The sequence below is a fragment of the Onychomys torridus genome, chromosome 18 (assembly GCF_903995425.1).
Source record: "Onychomys torridus chromosome 18, mOncTor1.1, whole genome shotgun sequence".
NCBI classification, from domain to species: domain Eukaryota; kingdom Metazoa; phylum Chordata; class Mammalia; order Rodentia; family Cricetidae; genus Onychomys; species Onychomys torridus.
In genome coordinates, this window is record NC_050460.1 from 13,260,734 (window position 1) to 13,275,899 (window position 15,166).

At 39.5% G+C, this 15,166-nt stretch overlaps 1 protein-coding gene across 1 annotated transcript in view; it reads right to left on the reverse strand.

Moving 5' to 3' along the window:
• Positions 1-9,113: 9,113 nt before the first annotated feature.
• Positions 9,114-15,166, reverse strand: part of Rhag (Rh associated glycoprotein) — a 31,625-nt gene continuing 25,572 nt past the window's right edge. Inside the window, exons 7-10 of the mRNA XM_036166987.1 lie at positions 14,632-14,753; positions 12,635-12,708; positions 12,219-12,292; positions 9,114-9,188 (exon numbers count right to left, since the gene is read on the reverse strand). Of these exons, the coding sequence (XP_036022880.1) occupies positions 9,114-9,188; positions 12,219-12,292; positions 12,635-12,708; positions 14,632-14,753 (345 nt within the window). The remainder of the gene's footprint in view (positions 9,189-12,218; positions 12,293-12,634; positions 12,709-14,631; positions 14,754-15,166) is intronic.

Sequence of the window (15,166 nt, forward strand, 5' to 3'; positions counted from 1 at the left end):
CATGCACCACTGTGCACAGCTACTTTCCATTTTAATGTTTAATGTCTTCACCACAGCGCTTGGGACAGGACTCAGCTCTTAATAAATATCAAATTAGTAGTTAGATTAAAATTGAATGAATGATGCATTTCACACTTTTTCAAGAGTCACTCTTAGTAACATTGAACTGAGATGAATCATGTGACTATATAAAACAAACTCTGCCATTGTATGGGTGAGGACAGTGAGCACAAATAGATCAGGAGACTTGGTAAAAATATGGTTAGCTATTTATTTTAGCATGACTTCAAAAACACGGTTTAATGACAAGATATTAAATATTTCTCACATATAGCTGCAAGTCCCTCTAATTGGGAAGACTTTGGACTGCTAGATCTCAGTCTCAGATAACCCCATTTGTCAAGCAGTGATGAAAATCTTCTCAATCAAGTCTTGAACATTTGGACAGTTTAAAAAAAGGCAGCTATAGGCACAAAACAAAGGATAGCACTTCTTTGTACAGAATATACTTTGTACATACAATGTTGTTATTTTTTATGACCATACTATGATTATTCAGTGTTACAAATGAGGAAATGGAGGCTTTAAGGAGTTGAGTGATTAGATCAAGGTCAGTGAGAGGATTCAAGTTCACCTGACTTGAATGCTCCAGATCTCTATGACACTTTGCTAGATCCCCACTCCTAATGATGAACACAGCTGGCTCACATCTGGCCATGATTAATGTAGTACCTGGAGACTGATTGTGACAAATAACAAAGAAATATGGCCATAACTATTTCTTAATTGTTTCTCTGAATGTATAGGCTAATTGCTGTATATTATTTCCTGGCATACATCAGTTAAGAAAGCTGGGTGTTTCATGCTTGGACTATTATTAACTCTCCAAAAAGAGAAGTGAAATCTCTGACCATAACTTAGTATGCATTCTCAAGCCTCCAAGTCAGAGAAGGTACATGTTAGTTGCCAAGGGCTGGCATAGAAAATGACAGGTACTGGTTGGAAGAAACATAGGGACATCTTGTCCATGCCTTCATGGATTCTTCCTCCATGTGTGACTGTATTCTGATCCTATAACTCCTGCCATACTGAAATCCATTAGAGGTAGTTAAAAGACACGGTCAAGTATGGAGTCATGGGAGGTCACAGAACTGTCTGGACATAAATTGGTGGACTGAAAAGTTTCAGGGCTAAATGTGGTAACTTAGGTAAAGTTGTCCAATTGTTGTTTTCCCATTTTTCTTTCTTTTTTTTTTCTTCTTTTTTTGGTTTTTCAAGACAGGGTTTCTCTGAGTAGCTTTGTGCCCTTCCTGGAACTCACTTTGGAGACCAGGCTAGCCTCAAACTCATAGAGATCTGCCTGCCTCTGCCTCCCGAGTGCCACCACCGCCCGGCTCCATTTTTCTTTTTTCATTAAAATGTATGTAAGTGATCCCAAAGTTCTTTTTGGACTTCCTTTATATGCTTTAAAATGATGTCATACTGCTATGGAGGTCATTCTGATTATTTATTAACGTGTATAATGTCTACTCACTATCACCTCTCAAACACTATTTGTTTTCTGTATTCATGAGGTATGTCCAAAAGCTTTTCTTCCATGAACTCCAAATATTATACTTTGGTAATGGTTTTTTGGACATAGAAAAGGTCTGCTGCAGCAGAGAGACTAAAATGTGACTTTTGACAGACTTGAATTTGAATTCAAATTCTGCTTTTTCTTAGGTCACTTGTGGTAAAGTACTCCACCTGTCTGCAGCTCAATTATATAATATGATTCATCCTGAATCATAGTTATCAAAACTGAAATATATAAAAATAATATAATTTACTGGCTAGTTGTCAGCCTGTGTTAATGTCTGGAAGTGTTCTATAGTTTCAGGGCACTGAGTAAACAAATTCCCAACTTAAAACATCTTTGAATCTGCATTGACTCTTAAAACAGCATTGACTCTACATCTTGGTAGGTTGTACATTATAGGTTAATTCTCTATAACATGTGCTTTAATTATTATTATTATTATTATTATTATTTGCTTTAATTATTATTAATCTCTCTCTTTCATTACATCTAAGACTATAAGTCATAGAACTCTTACTTTTTCATTTAATGAGCTACTTCTGTAAACTTCCTATATTATTTGTCTTACTGTGATTTTTGTAGCTAACTTAGAGACATGTACATGGTGGGCAAGCACTGTTAACTGAGCTGTAACTGAGGCAGGCCATCTGTAGGGGACTAAGATGTCAAATATTGTTAAGACTGGCAAGTGTAATTAAAGTTTGGGTTTTCCAGTAATTTTTAAATGTGAAGAATATACCCTGTTACTCACAAAGTTCAATTATCAATAAGCTGGACTTCTATGTATATTTGTTTACCCTTGATAAAATACCTACAAGTGTAAAGGTTTCCTTTCTTGTGAATTTTAACCTGATTTCATTAATGTAAGTACATTGCATAATCTATGTAAGCCCAACATTCAACGGCATCTATCAAATTAAAAACAGATCAATATAGTGAAGTGAGATTTTAATTATAGTGATTATTATAAAGAAAAGAAAGGGATTATTGCTGTAATAAGAGGAGGGACTATTGAAATAGGAAGAATGCTTTGACTAATGGTGTACAGATGTTAAGTAACCAGTGCAGAAAGAGTTGGGTGTACAGGATAAACCAGTAGAAAGATTGAAAAGTGGGTCAGAATGTTTGTTTGCTACCATGTGCCAGACTATTCTCTGGAGAGGTTTTATGTTAGAGCAATATGAGGAGGAGCCACAGTTTAGAGGAAGGAGAAGGGGATTATTCTAATTGATCAGTGACTTAGCAGTTCAGCTATTCATTTGTGTGGAGGGAAATTTGGGGGTATGTGCCTGGCCTTGTCATAGGTCAGCCAAGGGCCGTCTATGAAGATTATATAAGTCACAAAGGGAAAGATTTAAAACAAAAATAAGCTGTTATCTGGAACACAAAGTGTGAAGTCTTCTTCTTTATCCTCACTGTTCTCATGTGGCAATCTGTAAAATTCAGATTCAAAGCCCTGCTATCTAACCTGGGGCCTGTGAGAAGCATGTTAAAAGAAAGTAAGTAGGGAAATGAAGATCAACATGTAGGTGGGTGTTTATTTACTAATGTTGTGTACTAACAGTAATAGTCTATCTTTTGTCGTCTAAAATTTCACAAAAGAGGCATTATTTGAAGGCAATGCCTTGTTTCAAAACCTTTAAAGGTGATAAAGGAATTTGACTAGAAATCTGAATGAAGATGCCTTCTAGGCTTGTATGATTACTGTTTTAGCTGAGAGTTTCTAACGCTGTGACAAAACATCATGACCAAAAGCAACCTGGGTTTATTTCAGCTGACAACTCTCAAATCTTTACTGTGTACAAGAGATTATTCCACAGCAGGTACATGCAAAATGAATTGAAACAGGAGGTAGACCTTAAAGAGGTGTGTATGTGTGTGTGTGTGTGTGTGTGTGTGTGTGTGTGTGTGTGTGTATACATGTATACATATATAATACATGTTTATATTTTGTGTGCCATCTTGTTTGACTGAGTGCAGTTTTCTGTGTTCAGTTGTCTTTTTGGTTTTTGTTTGCTTGTTTGTTTGCGTTTTTTCTAGACAAGGTCTCTTTATATAGCACTGGCTGTCCTGCAACTCACTATGTAGACCAGGCTGGCCTTAAACTCACAGAGATCTGCCTGCCCCTGTACCAAGTGCTGAGATTAAAGGTGTTCACCATTACAACCAGCTATTTTTCTTTCTTTTTAAGAAGCTTCTTTAACCTGCATTCATGTACATTATATGGTTACATACAACACTGTCATAGAAGACATAAGCAGTGCTAACATTTGCCATGAGCAAATAAAAAAATCTCTCTTTCACAAACCTCTCTTTACAGGAGCCCTTTGCCCTTCCAGATGCAGCATTTGCCACTCTCTGATCGACTTTCTTATTTACGTATACATAGAAATATATAAATATATTTTTATAGATACATCATTGATTTTAATGTGAATACTATTATGTGATTTAAAAAATTAGTTCTTTGAGAGTTTTGTTGCACCACTTAAAGAAATAAAATCTTATATGTGTAAACACAAATTTTGTTATGCTTTCCCCCTCTTAAGTTATCAATTACATTGGGAGAAATTTACAGTTTTGAAGCAAGTGTTATAATTGCCACCATTTTGTGTGTGAATATTTAGATAGTCTGAACTAGTTGTAGCTGCAAACATACGAATATAGGTTCACACATTTACATCCTCTATTTCTGACAAAAGAGAGGACCAGGGAGAACACACATTGCAATGACAATGAGCACATACATCTTTACCTCCCCGGAGGTAAGTGCCACTTGAAGAACTGTTAAAGAAATGGCTGATTCCAGAGCTCACCTGGGCAAAACACAAAACAAGCACATAAAAGGAAGGTGTAGAGAGTGTCACGAACAGGTCTATGTTGGCCAAATCAGGGATAATTCCATCTTCACAACAATTTTATTATGTTTTGTTAAGAATTGAGTAAGAGCTGGGAATGGGGCTGGAGAGATGGCTCAGAGGTTATGAGCATTGATTGCTGTTCTTTCAGAGGTCCTGAGTTCAATTCCCTATAAACACATGATGGCTCACAACCATCTATAACGAGGTCTGGTGCCCTCTTCTGGCACTCAGGCATACATGCAGGCAGAACACTGTATATGTAATATATAAATCTAAAAAAAAAAAAAAAAAGAGCTGGGAATGATGGCACATGTCTTTAATCTCAGTACTAGGGAGGTAGAGGCAGGTAGATCTCTGTGAGTTCGAGGCCAGCCTGGTCTGCAAAGTGAGTTCAAGGCCAGCCAGGGCTGTTACATAGAGAAATCATGCCTCGAAAAGCAAACGAAAGCAAGCAAGCATAAGTCTCTATGGGTCTACGTTAACATATGAACACACAGAAAGACTTTCAAGGGAAGAGGCAATGACACAGGGACTGTGGGCATTTCCCATTACCTCCTTACAAAGACAAAGTGAGAAACTGTTGACTTATTGTGAATGTATGTATGCATGTTTGTGTAGGTGCTAGTGTGGGAATGGGTACATGTGCACAAGGGTGTGCACATCTGTGGAGGCCAGAGCTCAAGATTGGGTGACATTCCTCAAGCAGCATCCTCTTTTTTTTTTTAACATTTATTTATTTATTATGTATACAGTGTTCTGCCTGCGTGTATACCTGCAATTACAGATGATTGTGAGCCACCATGTGGTTGCTGGGAATTGAACTCACAAACCCTGGAAGAGCAGTCAGTGCCCTGAACTGCTGAATCATTTCTCCAGCCCCCCTCTCTCTCTCTTTTTTTTTTTTTTTAGATGTGATCTCTCATTAGCCTTGAGCTCAGCAAGCAAGTTAGGTTGGCTGGCCAGTGAGATCCAGGGCTCTACACACCTCTGTCTCCCAGCACTGAGATTACAAGAGTGTGCTACCACACATGGCTTGGGGGATAGAACTCATGTCTTTGTGGTTGTGTGACAAGTATTTTACTACGTTACCTGCCCAGCCTTCCCCAAACAGGAAACTGTAAGGTAGAGAGAGAGGAAAAAAAAATCAACTTCATTCGTGTTCAAAGAACAACCATTAATGATGAAACAAGTTCGAAGCCTGTTCCATTGAGGAGGATGCAATTCCGTGCAGAGTCTCACCTTTGCAATACTGGTGTTAACGTTGCACAGCCCGAAGGCAGTTTCTGCGGAAACACCAAATAAATCCAAACTGGAGACACTGTATGTGTCCTGTAGTTTTCAAAAGTTTCAAGATCATGAAAATCAGAAAAATTGGAAGGAACTGTTAGATGTTGAGGGACTGAAAAATTTGAGACCTAGGGGAGGTGGAATGGCTTAGTGAATAAAGCCATTTGTTGGACAAGCCTGGGAACCTCACTTCAACCCTCGATTTCACATAAAGGTGGAGGGAGAGACTCCACAAAACTGCCCCCTGCCCTCGACAAGTGTGCGGTGGCACATGTACACACCCACATCATATACCACATGCACAATAATGATTACTTGGGATCCATCATGGGAGTGAGATACAACTCTTCACTTGTGCTTTTCAGGTGGTAGTGAGAATTTTAATTGTTTGTGAGGCATGGGAAGGCTAGTTAGGAACATTTATTCAGACTTGCCTACTATAGGGTGTGTACAGTCTTTTGCTATTAAAGAACACAGAGATCTTTTTCTTCAGCTGGTAATCCAGGAGACTTGTATCCTGGGGACTGCGCAGATGTCTGACTTCTTAGGAAGAGAGTTCTTTTGTCCTTCACATTGTTTTGTAGTTGCAGTTGTTTTAGCGAGGGGTTTGCTTTGTATTTCAAGCTGGCTGAGAACTCATGATCTTCCCACCTTGTATCTTGAGTGCTGGGATTGCAAGCATGTGCCACCATTCCAGGTTGCCTCCCTAACTGCCATTCAATGCACCTCAGTAGTTTGAACTTGACCTCCTGGACATAGTTACATCAATAAACTCTACCTAAAGCAGCTCCCCCACCACACACCAGGGAAGATAATAAAAATAGGCAAATATTTATTCTGAGTAAAACTAGTTGGAACAAAGTAGAAGTTTTGAGAAAGCCCCCAACCCCAGCTCATTCAGCAGCTCTTTCTCATCTTCTGCAAAACCCAGCTTAAAGGCTGTGGACACAAGGGCTGGAGAAGCCTGAAGATATCTACAATTTCTCAAAGTTGTTTGAAATTGCGTTTAATAATAATGGGTCAGTCCTTCAGATTTAGTCAAGAACAAAGAATAACAAAGGCTTCCTGAAACTGATCACCTAAATAGATCTTGAAATTTTATTCACATCCATGTACTGATACAATAGATTTGATATACTGAATTTTGTTTTGGAGTTGACATGAAAGTGATGTTATTTAAGTATTTAAAAAAATAGGGTTTAGACTTCAAACAAGTTAAAAAACAATTCCTGCAAATAAACATCATTAAAGTAATTAAGTTTTCAGTATATCACATACATACTTGTGCATAACCAGACTACCTTCACATAAAATTTTGTTGGATATACAAAAATGGACATACTCTGGGTAGATGAAGTGAATAAATATGATGAAGATGGGGACGGTAAAGATTGGGAGAATAGCTTTCTATGTGAATGTCAAGATAAACTCAGAGCAGGTTTACAAAACAACAAAACTGAAGTTACTTGAGTTTTGAGTAGGGAACACAAATTTTCAGAATAAAATAATTTGCTTACTTTCAGAGAAAATAGATTTAATCTAAGACGTGTACCACAACTTTCATCTCATTTATTCATATGGTAAAGGTTCCCCCAACAAGGTGAGGAAACAATCATTTGTTTCTATGTATTACCCATGCAATCCCATCAAAGACTCAGAAAGTGATGGAACTTAGCTTGTATTGTGCGTTTTCTAGGGTCCAGCTCCCCAGCCTGTAAACTTTATAATGATAAAGGAAAAACTAAACAAATACTAATAAAGTAGTAATTATGAAAGGGATTCACTACAGTAACTTTAAATAAATTTGCTGAAGACTACACTTTGTTATTTGTTCCCAATAAAAATACTCTGTCCATCAAAAGAAAGGCAATGAACTACTGTGAACAAGAGAATGTTAACTCAGAGTTTAAACAAAGAAAATTTTAGTGTTCTAAGAGCTGTATTAAAAAAAGGTAGGCAAGAGTGCTCACAAGCCAGACATGGATGCTGTCACAACACGCTTCCAGAGAAGTCAAATCAACTCTCTTATAATTAAGTGTCAGATATTTCTTTGTGAAGGTCATCAGAGGAAGGGACAGTAGATTTTGCTTATATGACACATTTGAAAAGCCTGTTTGAAAGAGAGCCTGGTGCAAGAAGTCACCTGCATTAACACACAATGTATTTATGACCCAGAATCATTTTCACCTGAAATAAAATATTAACTAATTCATGTTTGTCTGTAGCTTCTAAGTGCTAGCCCTTCATTGTGGCAGGGCTCACAGCCTTTTGGCACCTAGAAGCTTCCTGTTAAGATTTCAGGACTAGGGGATTAAAAAAAAAAAGGCAAAATATCCCAACATGGAAAAATGTTACTTGATTTTTATAAAAATGGTTTAATGTGACTGTGCCAGCTACCATTTCTAAACTCAGTGCTTTCAAAGTTATACTATGCAAAGGTCACTTGACTTCTATAGTGAATATTTAAGTCATATATTTGAATTAGATATGCATTAAGTATGAGGTGTGTGTATATGTACTCATTATGAAAATGGATTTCAGTCATTATATAAAAGCAAGCTAGAGACAAATACCTTATTTAATAATAATAATATTTAATTATTCAAAATTTTATACAGATAGCTTTTAAGCACTTACTACAAATAATAACCATACAAGGAATTAAGAATAAGAATACGCAGCAACAGTGTCATATTACTATGACTGTTTTTAAGATTTAAAAAGGCTCTAACTAGAAATTAGTATTACTTTTTATCGAGAAGAATTTCATTTTTCTAGTATCAATTCTTTAGTATGTCATTTTATTGACTTCACCTTTATACTTTTGGAACTGAAGACATGTTATGTATATTAAGAAGCTAATGGGATGGTGATGAAATAATGTAATAAAACAAGCCATATCTAACTGGGAGAGGAAAGGGACCCAGCTGGAGGGGGGGAGTAATCACAAGGAGTGCAGCAGGTAATGGAGTGAACAAGAGCAAAATAATGACACATGTGCATAAAGATGCAGTGATGAAAACTATTATTGTACGCTAACCTAAAAAGTGGATGAAGCCTTACATGATTAAGGAGTGTCAGTTTCTATGTAAATCTATCTCTTTTGCAAAATATCAAGAATGCAAACATTTCCTTGCAACTAGCCACGAGCAAAGTCATTCCTAGAGTCCAGGATAGAACCAAATTGATGATCTGTTTTATGGGCAATTTCCTGTCTATTGAGAAATCATTTGAACATCAAGGAATAATGCCCAATATAAAGGCATTTCTTCACTGGCCATTTGGAGCCTGGAATGTATCTATTGCTGGCCCTGTGTCTCTGGATACTACATTTTGTTTGTTTCAGCTTGACTCTTCTTGATAATGCAGAGGACGCAGAACGGCATTTAGACTTCATGCTCCAAGTGATTGTGATTCATGTGTTGAAAGAAGAGATGGTCAAGTTCTCTGAACTTGGGAACCTTGAAAAGCAAAAGTGATAGTGTGACACTTCATGGTTCTTTCACTGGCCTGTCTAAAGTTAGTACTGAAGCAAAGGTGTTTTCTGTAATTAGTATCTAAACTTAGAAAAACTGAGAATAAAAATATTTGAATTAAAGAAAAATATACAAGAAAATAATTTATCTCACCAGCGTTGGTTGCATCCCCTGTTTCCTGACCCAGTTTCCCTAACAATCTGTTGAAGCACCTATCCCACACAGAGAGTTCAGGAAATGGTTTTGGAGAAAGCAACCACGGACTCAAAAGGCAGAATGTGGGGCTGGAAAGAAGCTGGAGTTTGCTAATTTTAGGACCTTTGGATGTGTGCTCTCTAAAAGCTGTCAGCCTTACACATTACATTTGCTTTTTCCTACTTGTACACATTGAATATAATAATATGTCATGCTATTGACTCGTCTTTTAATATAAATCTTTTAAAAATTGTTATAAAGAACATAAGTGGTATTTGCTGGTTAAATTCTATGTATGTTTAGTTTCTACTTTCGAAAGTATCTTACCTTTTGATGTGTATTGTTTTTCACTTGTTTACCTTAATTTATGCATATATGTGTGCCCACACACGTTTGTGTGTATCATGCATGCACCCATGGAGGTCAGAAGAGGGGGATGCTTGGGAACTGGAGGTTGCTGTGGGCCAGCTGACGTGGGTGCTGGAAATTGGACTTAGGTGTTCTGCAAGAGCATCCAACTCTCTCAATAGCTGAGTGTCTCTTGAGCCTTTAACTTTTTTCTTTTTCCTGGCACTGCTTTTCTTTCTATCTATGAGTAGAGAGTCTATGTAGTTTTATAACACATATGCTACACAAGTGTTGGGTCATAAACAAAGCTGTGCTCAGTGGAGTTGAGACAGGTGAGTGAAACTCACTTCTTCTTAGGCACTGGGGAGGTACTAAGCACTGTTTCACACTGTGAAAAAGCCGCTAAAATTTCTGTTAATGATAAATTTTTAAGGTTATTTTATAGCAATTCCTGGTGTTTACTTTTCTGTAAGTAAGCAAATACATTAGGGATAATGAATATGCGTCTTAATTGGCAGCTTTTAGGCATTATTATTATTATTATTATTATATTATACACAGTGTTCTGTCTACATGTATGCCTGCAGGCCAGAAGAGGGCACCAGATCTCATTACAGATGGTTGAGAGCCACCATATGGTTGCTGGGAATTGAACTCAGGAGCCCTGGAAGAGCAGCCAGTACTCTAAACCACTGAGCCATCTCTCCAGCCCTTTTAGGCTCTCTCTTAACTGACTGGCTAGCTCCCTTCATCAAAAAGACTATCAATCTAACAGGCAACTGATCTACACTTAGTTTTTCTGATGTTATTAATGAACCTAATTTCTCATGCACCAGCTTTCTCATGCATGCTGCAGGTGCCTTGAAAAAAACTACAGAAAGGTTGCTGTGTGGCCCCAGCCAGGGTTATTAGAACCAGTTTGCACAAAGTATTTTGCTACCAAAAGGCACAATAAATTCCTGGTGATTCTGTGCCCACTTCCATGCTGGCCAGAGGGGAAGTCTTTCCTCTGGTGCTAGCAGAAGGAATTATAATGGCTGGTGCTATGAGGTAAGGCTATGGTTTGTTCAAAACTCCAGCCTCAGTGGGCATGATTGTTGCTGGAGACAAGGCTGCGATTGAACGGAAGTGTGGCTGTAATTGATTCAATTAACCCTTCTCAGGATATGTATGTGTGCTGCTCAGCCTCACCCAGAGATCCCGCTGAGAGACACTGCTGAGTTGCCTCTCCTGACATTGTGTATCAGACCAACAAAGGGCTTCTCTTGATGGGCCCTTCTTTCAGTTAGTTCAGTGCAAGCTGAACTAATATGAAAGTAGCAACAGAGTCAGCAGAGGGCACTAACAGCAAAACAGCAGAATAGCCGTGGCAAGCGGCATGGAGGATTTTTTTCTTTTACTTTTTTTCTCTCTTTTTTTTTTTTTAAAGGTCTCTCTCTCCATAGCCCTGGCTGTTCTGGAACTCACTATGTAGACTAGGCTGGCCTTGATCTCACAAGAGATCCATCTGCCTCTGACTTCTGAGTGCCCGGGTTAAAGATGTGTGCCATCACAGCTGGCGTGGCACTGAGAATTTATCAGCTGGCCCTCCAAGCTGTGTAAGAAGCTGCTGGGAGGCTGGAGATACAGCAGTGGACCCAGCAGCAGATCCAGAAGTGAGCCTGGGAGAAGAGTGGGATTGGTAGTGCTAACCTCTACCCTGACCTCAACGCCTAGAGATGTCTGGATTCTACTAAATGACTGGTTCTGAGCACCCAGCTTTCAAGATGCTATTTTGTGTCTGGTGTCTGCTTTTCAAAGCAGCTTTGTTTCCAGAATGCCCCTAGCAGGTACCAGAAACAAAATTCCAGAGGATGACACTCTGGGTACTCATTCCAGTGGCAGCCACGTTGTTGAGAGAGTGTGTCAACTGAAGAAGGAGTTGGATAGTTCAAAAACAGCCATAGTAGAAGAAGGTGGCCATCAGAAGGAGAGAGAGAGAGAGAGAGAGAGAGAGAGAGAGAGAGAGAGAGAGAGAGAGAGAGAGAGAGAGATGGCCAGAAAACAGAGCTAAGACTAAAGAAGGAGAAAAGACTATGAGGAACCAGAGAAGGGGACCTAAAGTCACTGGTCACCAGAAGAGTTTAAACAACAACAAACATGATCAAGTCTCCTGGGCCAAGGGTCTCAGAGCCCAAAATGAGAACTGGACTGGCCACTGCAAAGGGTGGATGATTAATCCAAATAAAGGTCCCAAGACTCTAGCCCCATGTAAGGCCTGTAACACTAGAGGACACTACTTGCCATTGTTTCTACCTAGTGGCTGTTCCTGCAGGTACTACCAACCAGAACAAAGAGCAGAAATTGCTAGAGACCAGCATTTGAAGAACTCCTCCTTGCCTAACCATAATTTTGATCTGGAAGAGCTAAAGAGTCCTTGGCCATCGTGACAGAACCATCATTTATATTCTCTTTTTGAGTTCTGTACATTACCTTCCAATAAACAGAATCATCATAGCAGTCCTCATCAGGGGGCTGGTCACAGCTACATAACTTCATAAAGAGACCTGTGAGGGCAGAGGGAACACAAATACTGATGAGGGCAGGCTACTTGCTTACTAAGTATTAAAATACTGTTATGAAAATACCTCCTTTAGCTAACATAGCTAATTGCCAGAACCTTAGCCCAGTTTGGGATTTGACCAATGAACTGTGTCTTTATCATTTCTCCACAAAGTAAATGGAGTGATGGGGTACTGGCAAGAGTTCACATGGCTATTATCCCTACTTTTTTGAGATAATTTTACAGTGATCTGGAAGTCTTAATCCTTCCATGTTAATCTCCCAAGCAGCCATGGTTAAAAGCATGTACTTCGAAACCCAGCTAAATGTTCACTTTCGATGCAGACCTGTAACCAAGCCTCCAACAACTGCTGAGCCAATGGAGGAACCCAGTGCTGCTGCCTGCATGGCCACGGCAGACCTAGGGAAAGCAAATATGTAGCGTCAGTTATGCCTCTTTTCTTTTCCTTTTTTAAAACACTTGGTCATTCACTCATTCTGGTTAATGAAGCATTCTTCAGAAAGCATTTAGGACTTTCAAAAAATTGATCCTTGATTTGATTCACTCACTAAATATCTATTGAATATCAGTTCTTGAACATTTATCTCTTCCAGACAGGCTAGGTGGGATAGTGTCTAAAATAACATGGTTACCATTTCCTCACCACTTTAAATAAAACATTGTAGTGAAATTAGGTTCATTAATAACATCAGAAAAACTAAGTGTGGTCTATATGTTAGGGAGAGGGCAATGAGGACATTGGAGAATACACTTGTAATGCCAGAGGCAGTCACTTTGAAATAGAGATAATAAAATATCATTGGTTTGGGGAGAAGTCTCAGTGTGTAAGGAAGCTTGCTGTCAAGCCCCATGACCTGAGTTGAATTCCTGACTCCACATGGAGGAAGAGAAGAATTGATTCCTGCAAGCTGTTTTCTGACTTTCATATGCATACTATGACATGTATGTGTTCATTTGCATACACACACACACACACACACACACACGGCAAATAAATAAATGTAAAATTTAGGGAGGACATTATAAGTTGGGGGTGGAAGCATGTGATAAATGGCTTTGAAATATGTAAGGCTGCTAACTAAACGGCAGGTGAACGTTGTATGTAGTTGTATCATTAGCACAGTGCTTCTCTCAGTGAAGGCAGGCAATAGAGTTTATGAAAGATTAAGGGAGCAAGTCTGTTTAAGAAGGTAAAAGGAAAAGAGTCATTAATGGTATTTTCTCATTTATGTCTTTTGGAGCCTGTAATGTTAACAACAACAATAACAACAACAGCAACAACAACAAGGTCCCACCCTCATCACTGTGTATTTTCACCAACACAATTACAAAGCATTGGACCAGAGGCAAGAAACACCCATTGGCTTGCTAACAGGGAAAGACCCTAGGTGGGACTCACGGATGACCCAGCCAAGGAGAAGTGGATGAGATCTTCATGAGTGGACTGGGTATAGGGGGGTGGCAGAGGGCAAGGAGTGGGGGATGAGAGCGGGAAATGGGAGGGTCGAGCTGGAACAGGGACAGAGTGGAGGGCAGGGAAGGAGATACCATGATAGATGGAGACATCATGGGAAAAGGAAGAGGCAGGGTTGCTGGAGAGGCTCTCAGAAACCCACAAGGATGATACCACCTTGGACTGTTGGCAGTGGTCCAGAGGGTGCCTAGACCGGTATACTCTGGTGACTGGTTTAGCAAATACCCTAACTATCATTATAGAGCCTTTGTCCAGTGACTGATGGAGGTAGATACAGAGATCCATGGCGAGGCACCAGTCTGAGCTCCGGGAATCCAATCGATGAGAGAGAGGAGGGATTCTTCAGGTGGGAACGTTGAGATCACGACAGGAAGAAGTACAGAGAAGACCACCCACACTATTGGAGTCCATTGAGCTGTAGACTAGTGGCTGTGGAGCCCCCATGGGACTGGACTAGGTCCTCTGGATATGGAAGACGGTTGTTTGGCTCAAACTGTTTGGGGAACACCCAGGCAGGAGGACAGGGATCCATCCCTGGTGCATGGGCAGGCTTTTGGGAATCTGATGCTTGTAGTGTGGCGCCTTGCGCAGCCTTGGTACAGTGGGAAGGGGCTTGGACCTACCTAGGCTCAGTGTTCCAGGCTCTGCTGACTCCCCATGGGAGACCTTAATTTGGGGGATGTGGGGATGTGGGGTGACTTGGGAGGGAGGGCTGGGAGGAGGGAGAAGGTGGGATCTGTGGGTGGTATGTAGAGTGAGTAGAGAATTTTTAATAAAGAAAAATGGAAAAAAGAAGAAAAATTGATTTCAGAAAAAAAAAAAAGAAACACCCACTGGTTTTTACTCACAGATTAGACTTTTCCAAGTATACGACCACAATGCTGGCAAGGCCTCCCAACACACCAGGTAAGCCATGCAGGTTATGGACTCCACATGTATCTTTGATCATCAGTTTATTAGCTAACAGTGGCTGAGGTTGTAAAGAGAGGAAGGTCAGTATCTTGTAAGGCACACAGAACTCCCTACTGAAGCAAACAGCTGTGTAGAAGAATACATTCACAAATCGTTATCATGCACATAAAAAACACAGTGTGGTATTACACATTGCAAATATATGGTTAAGATGTTCCTATAGTGAGTCAAATTACTGGCTCCATCATGTCCACATTTAATCTATATTCATTCGTTATCGTGAATTCCAAACACAGTGTATTAAAAACTATAGTTCACATACATATTAAACTTCAAAGTTTTTTTCCCCTCTAAGTCTGCTCTCTGCTGCCCTGCATTCTACCTCATCTCTCCATTTGTGCCTCTACTCAGAAGAGGCGATTTTATCTAAGGCACAGTTTTCCTTTGATATCGAAATGCACCCATATCAAA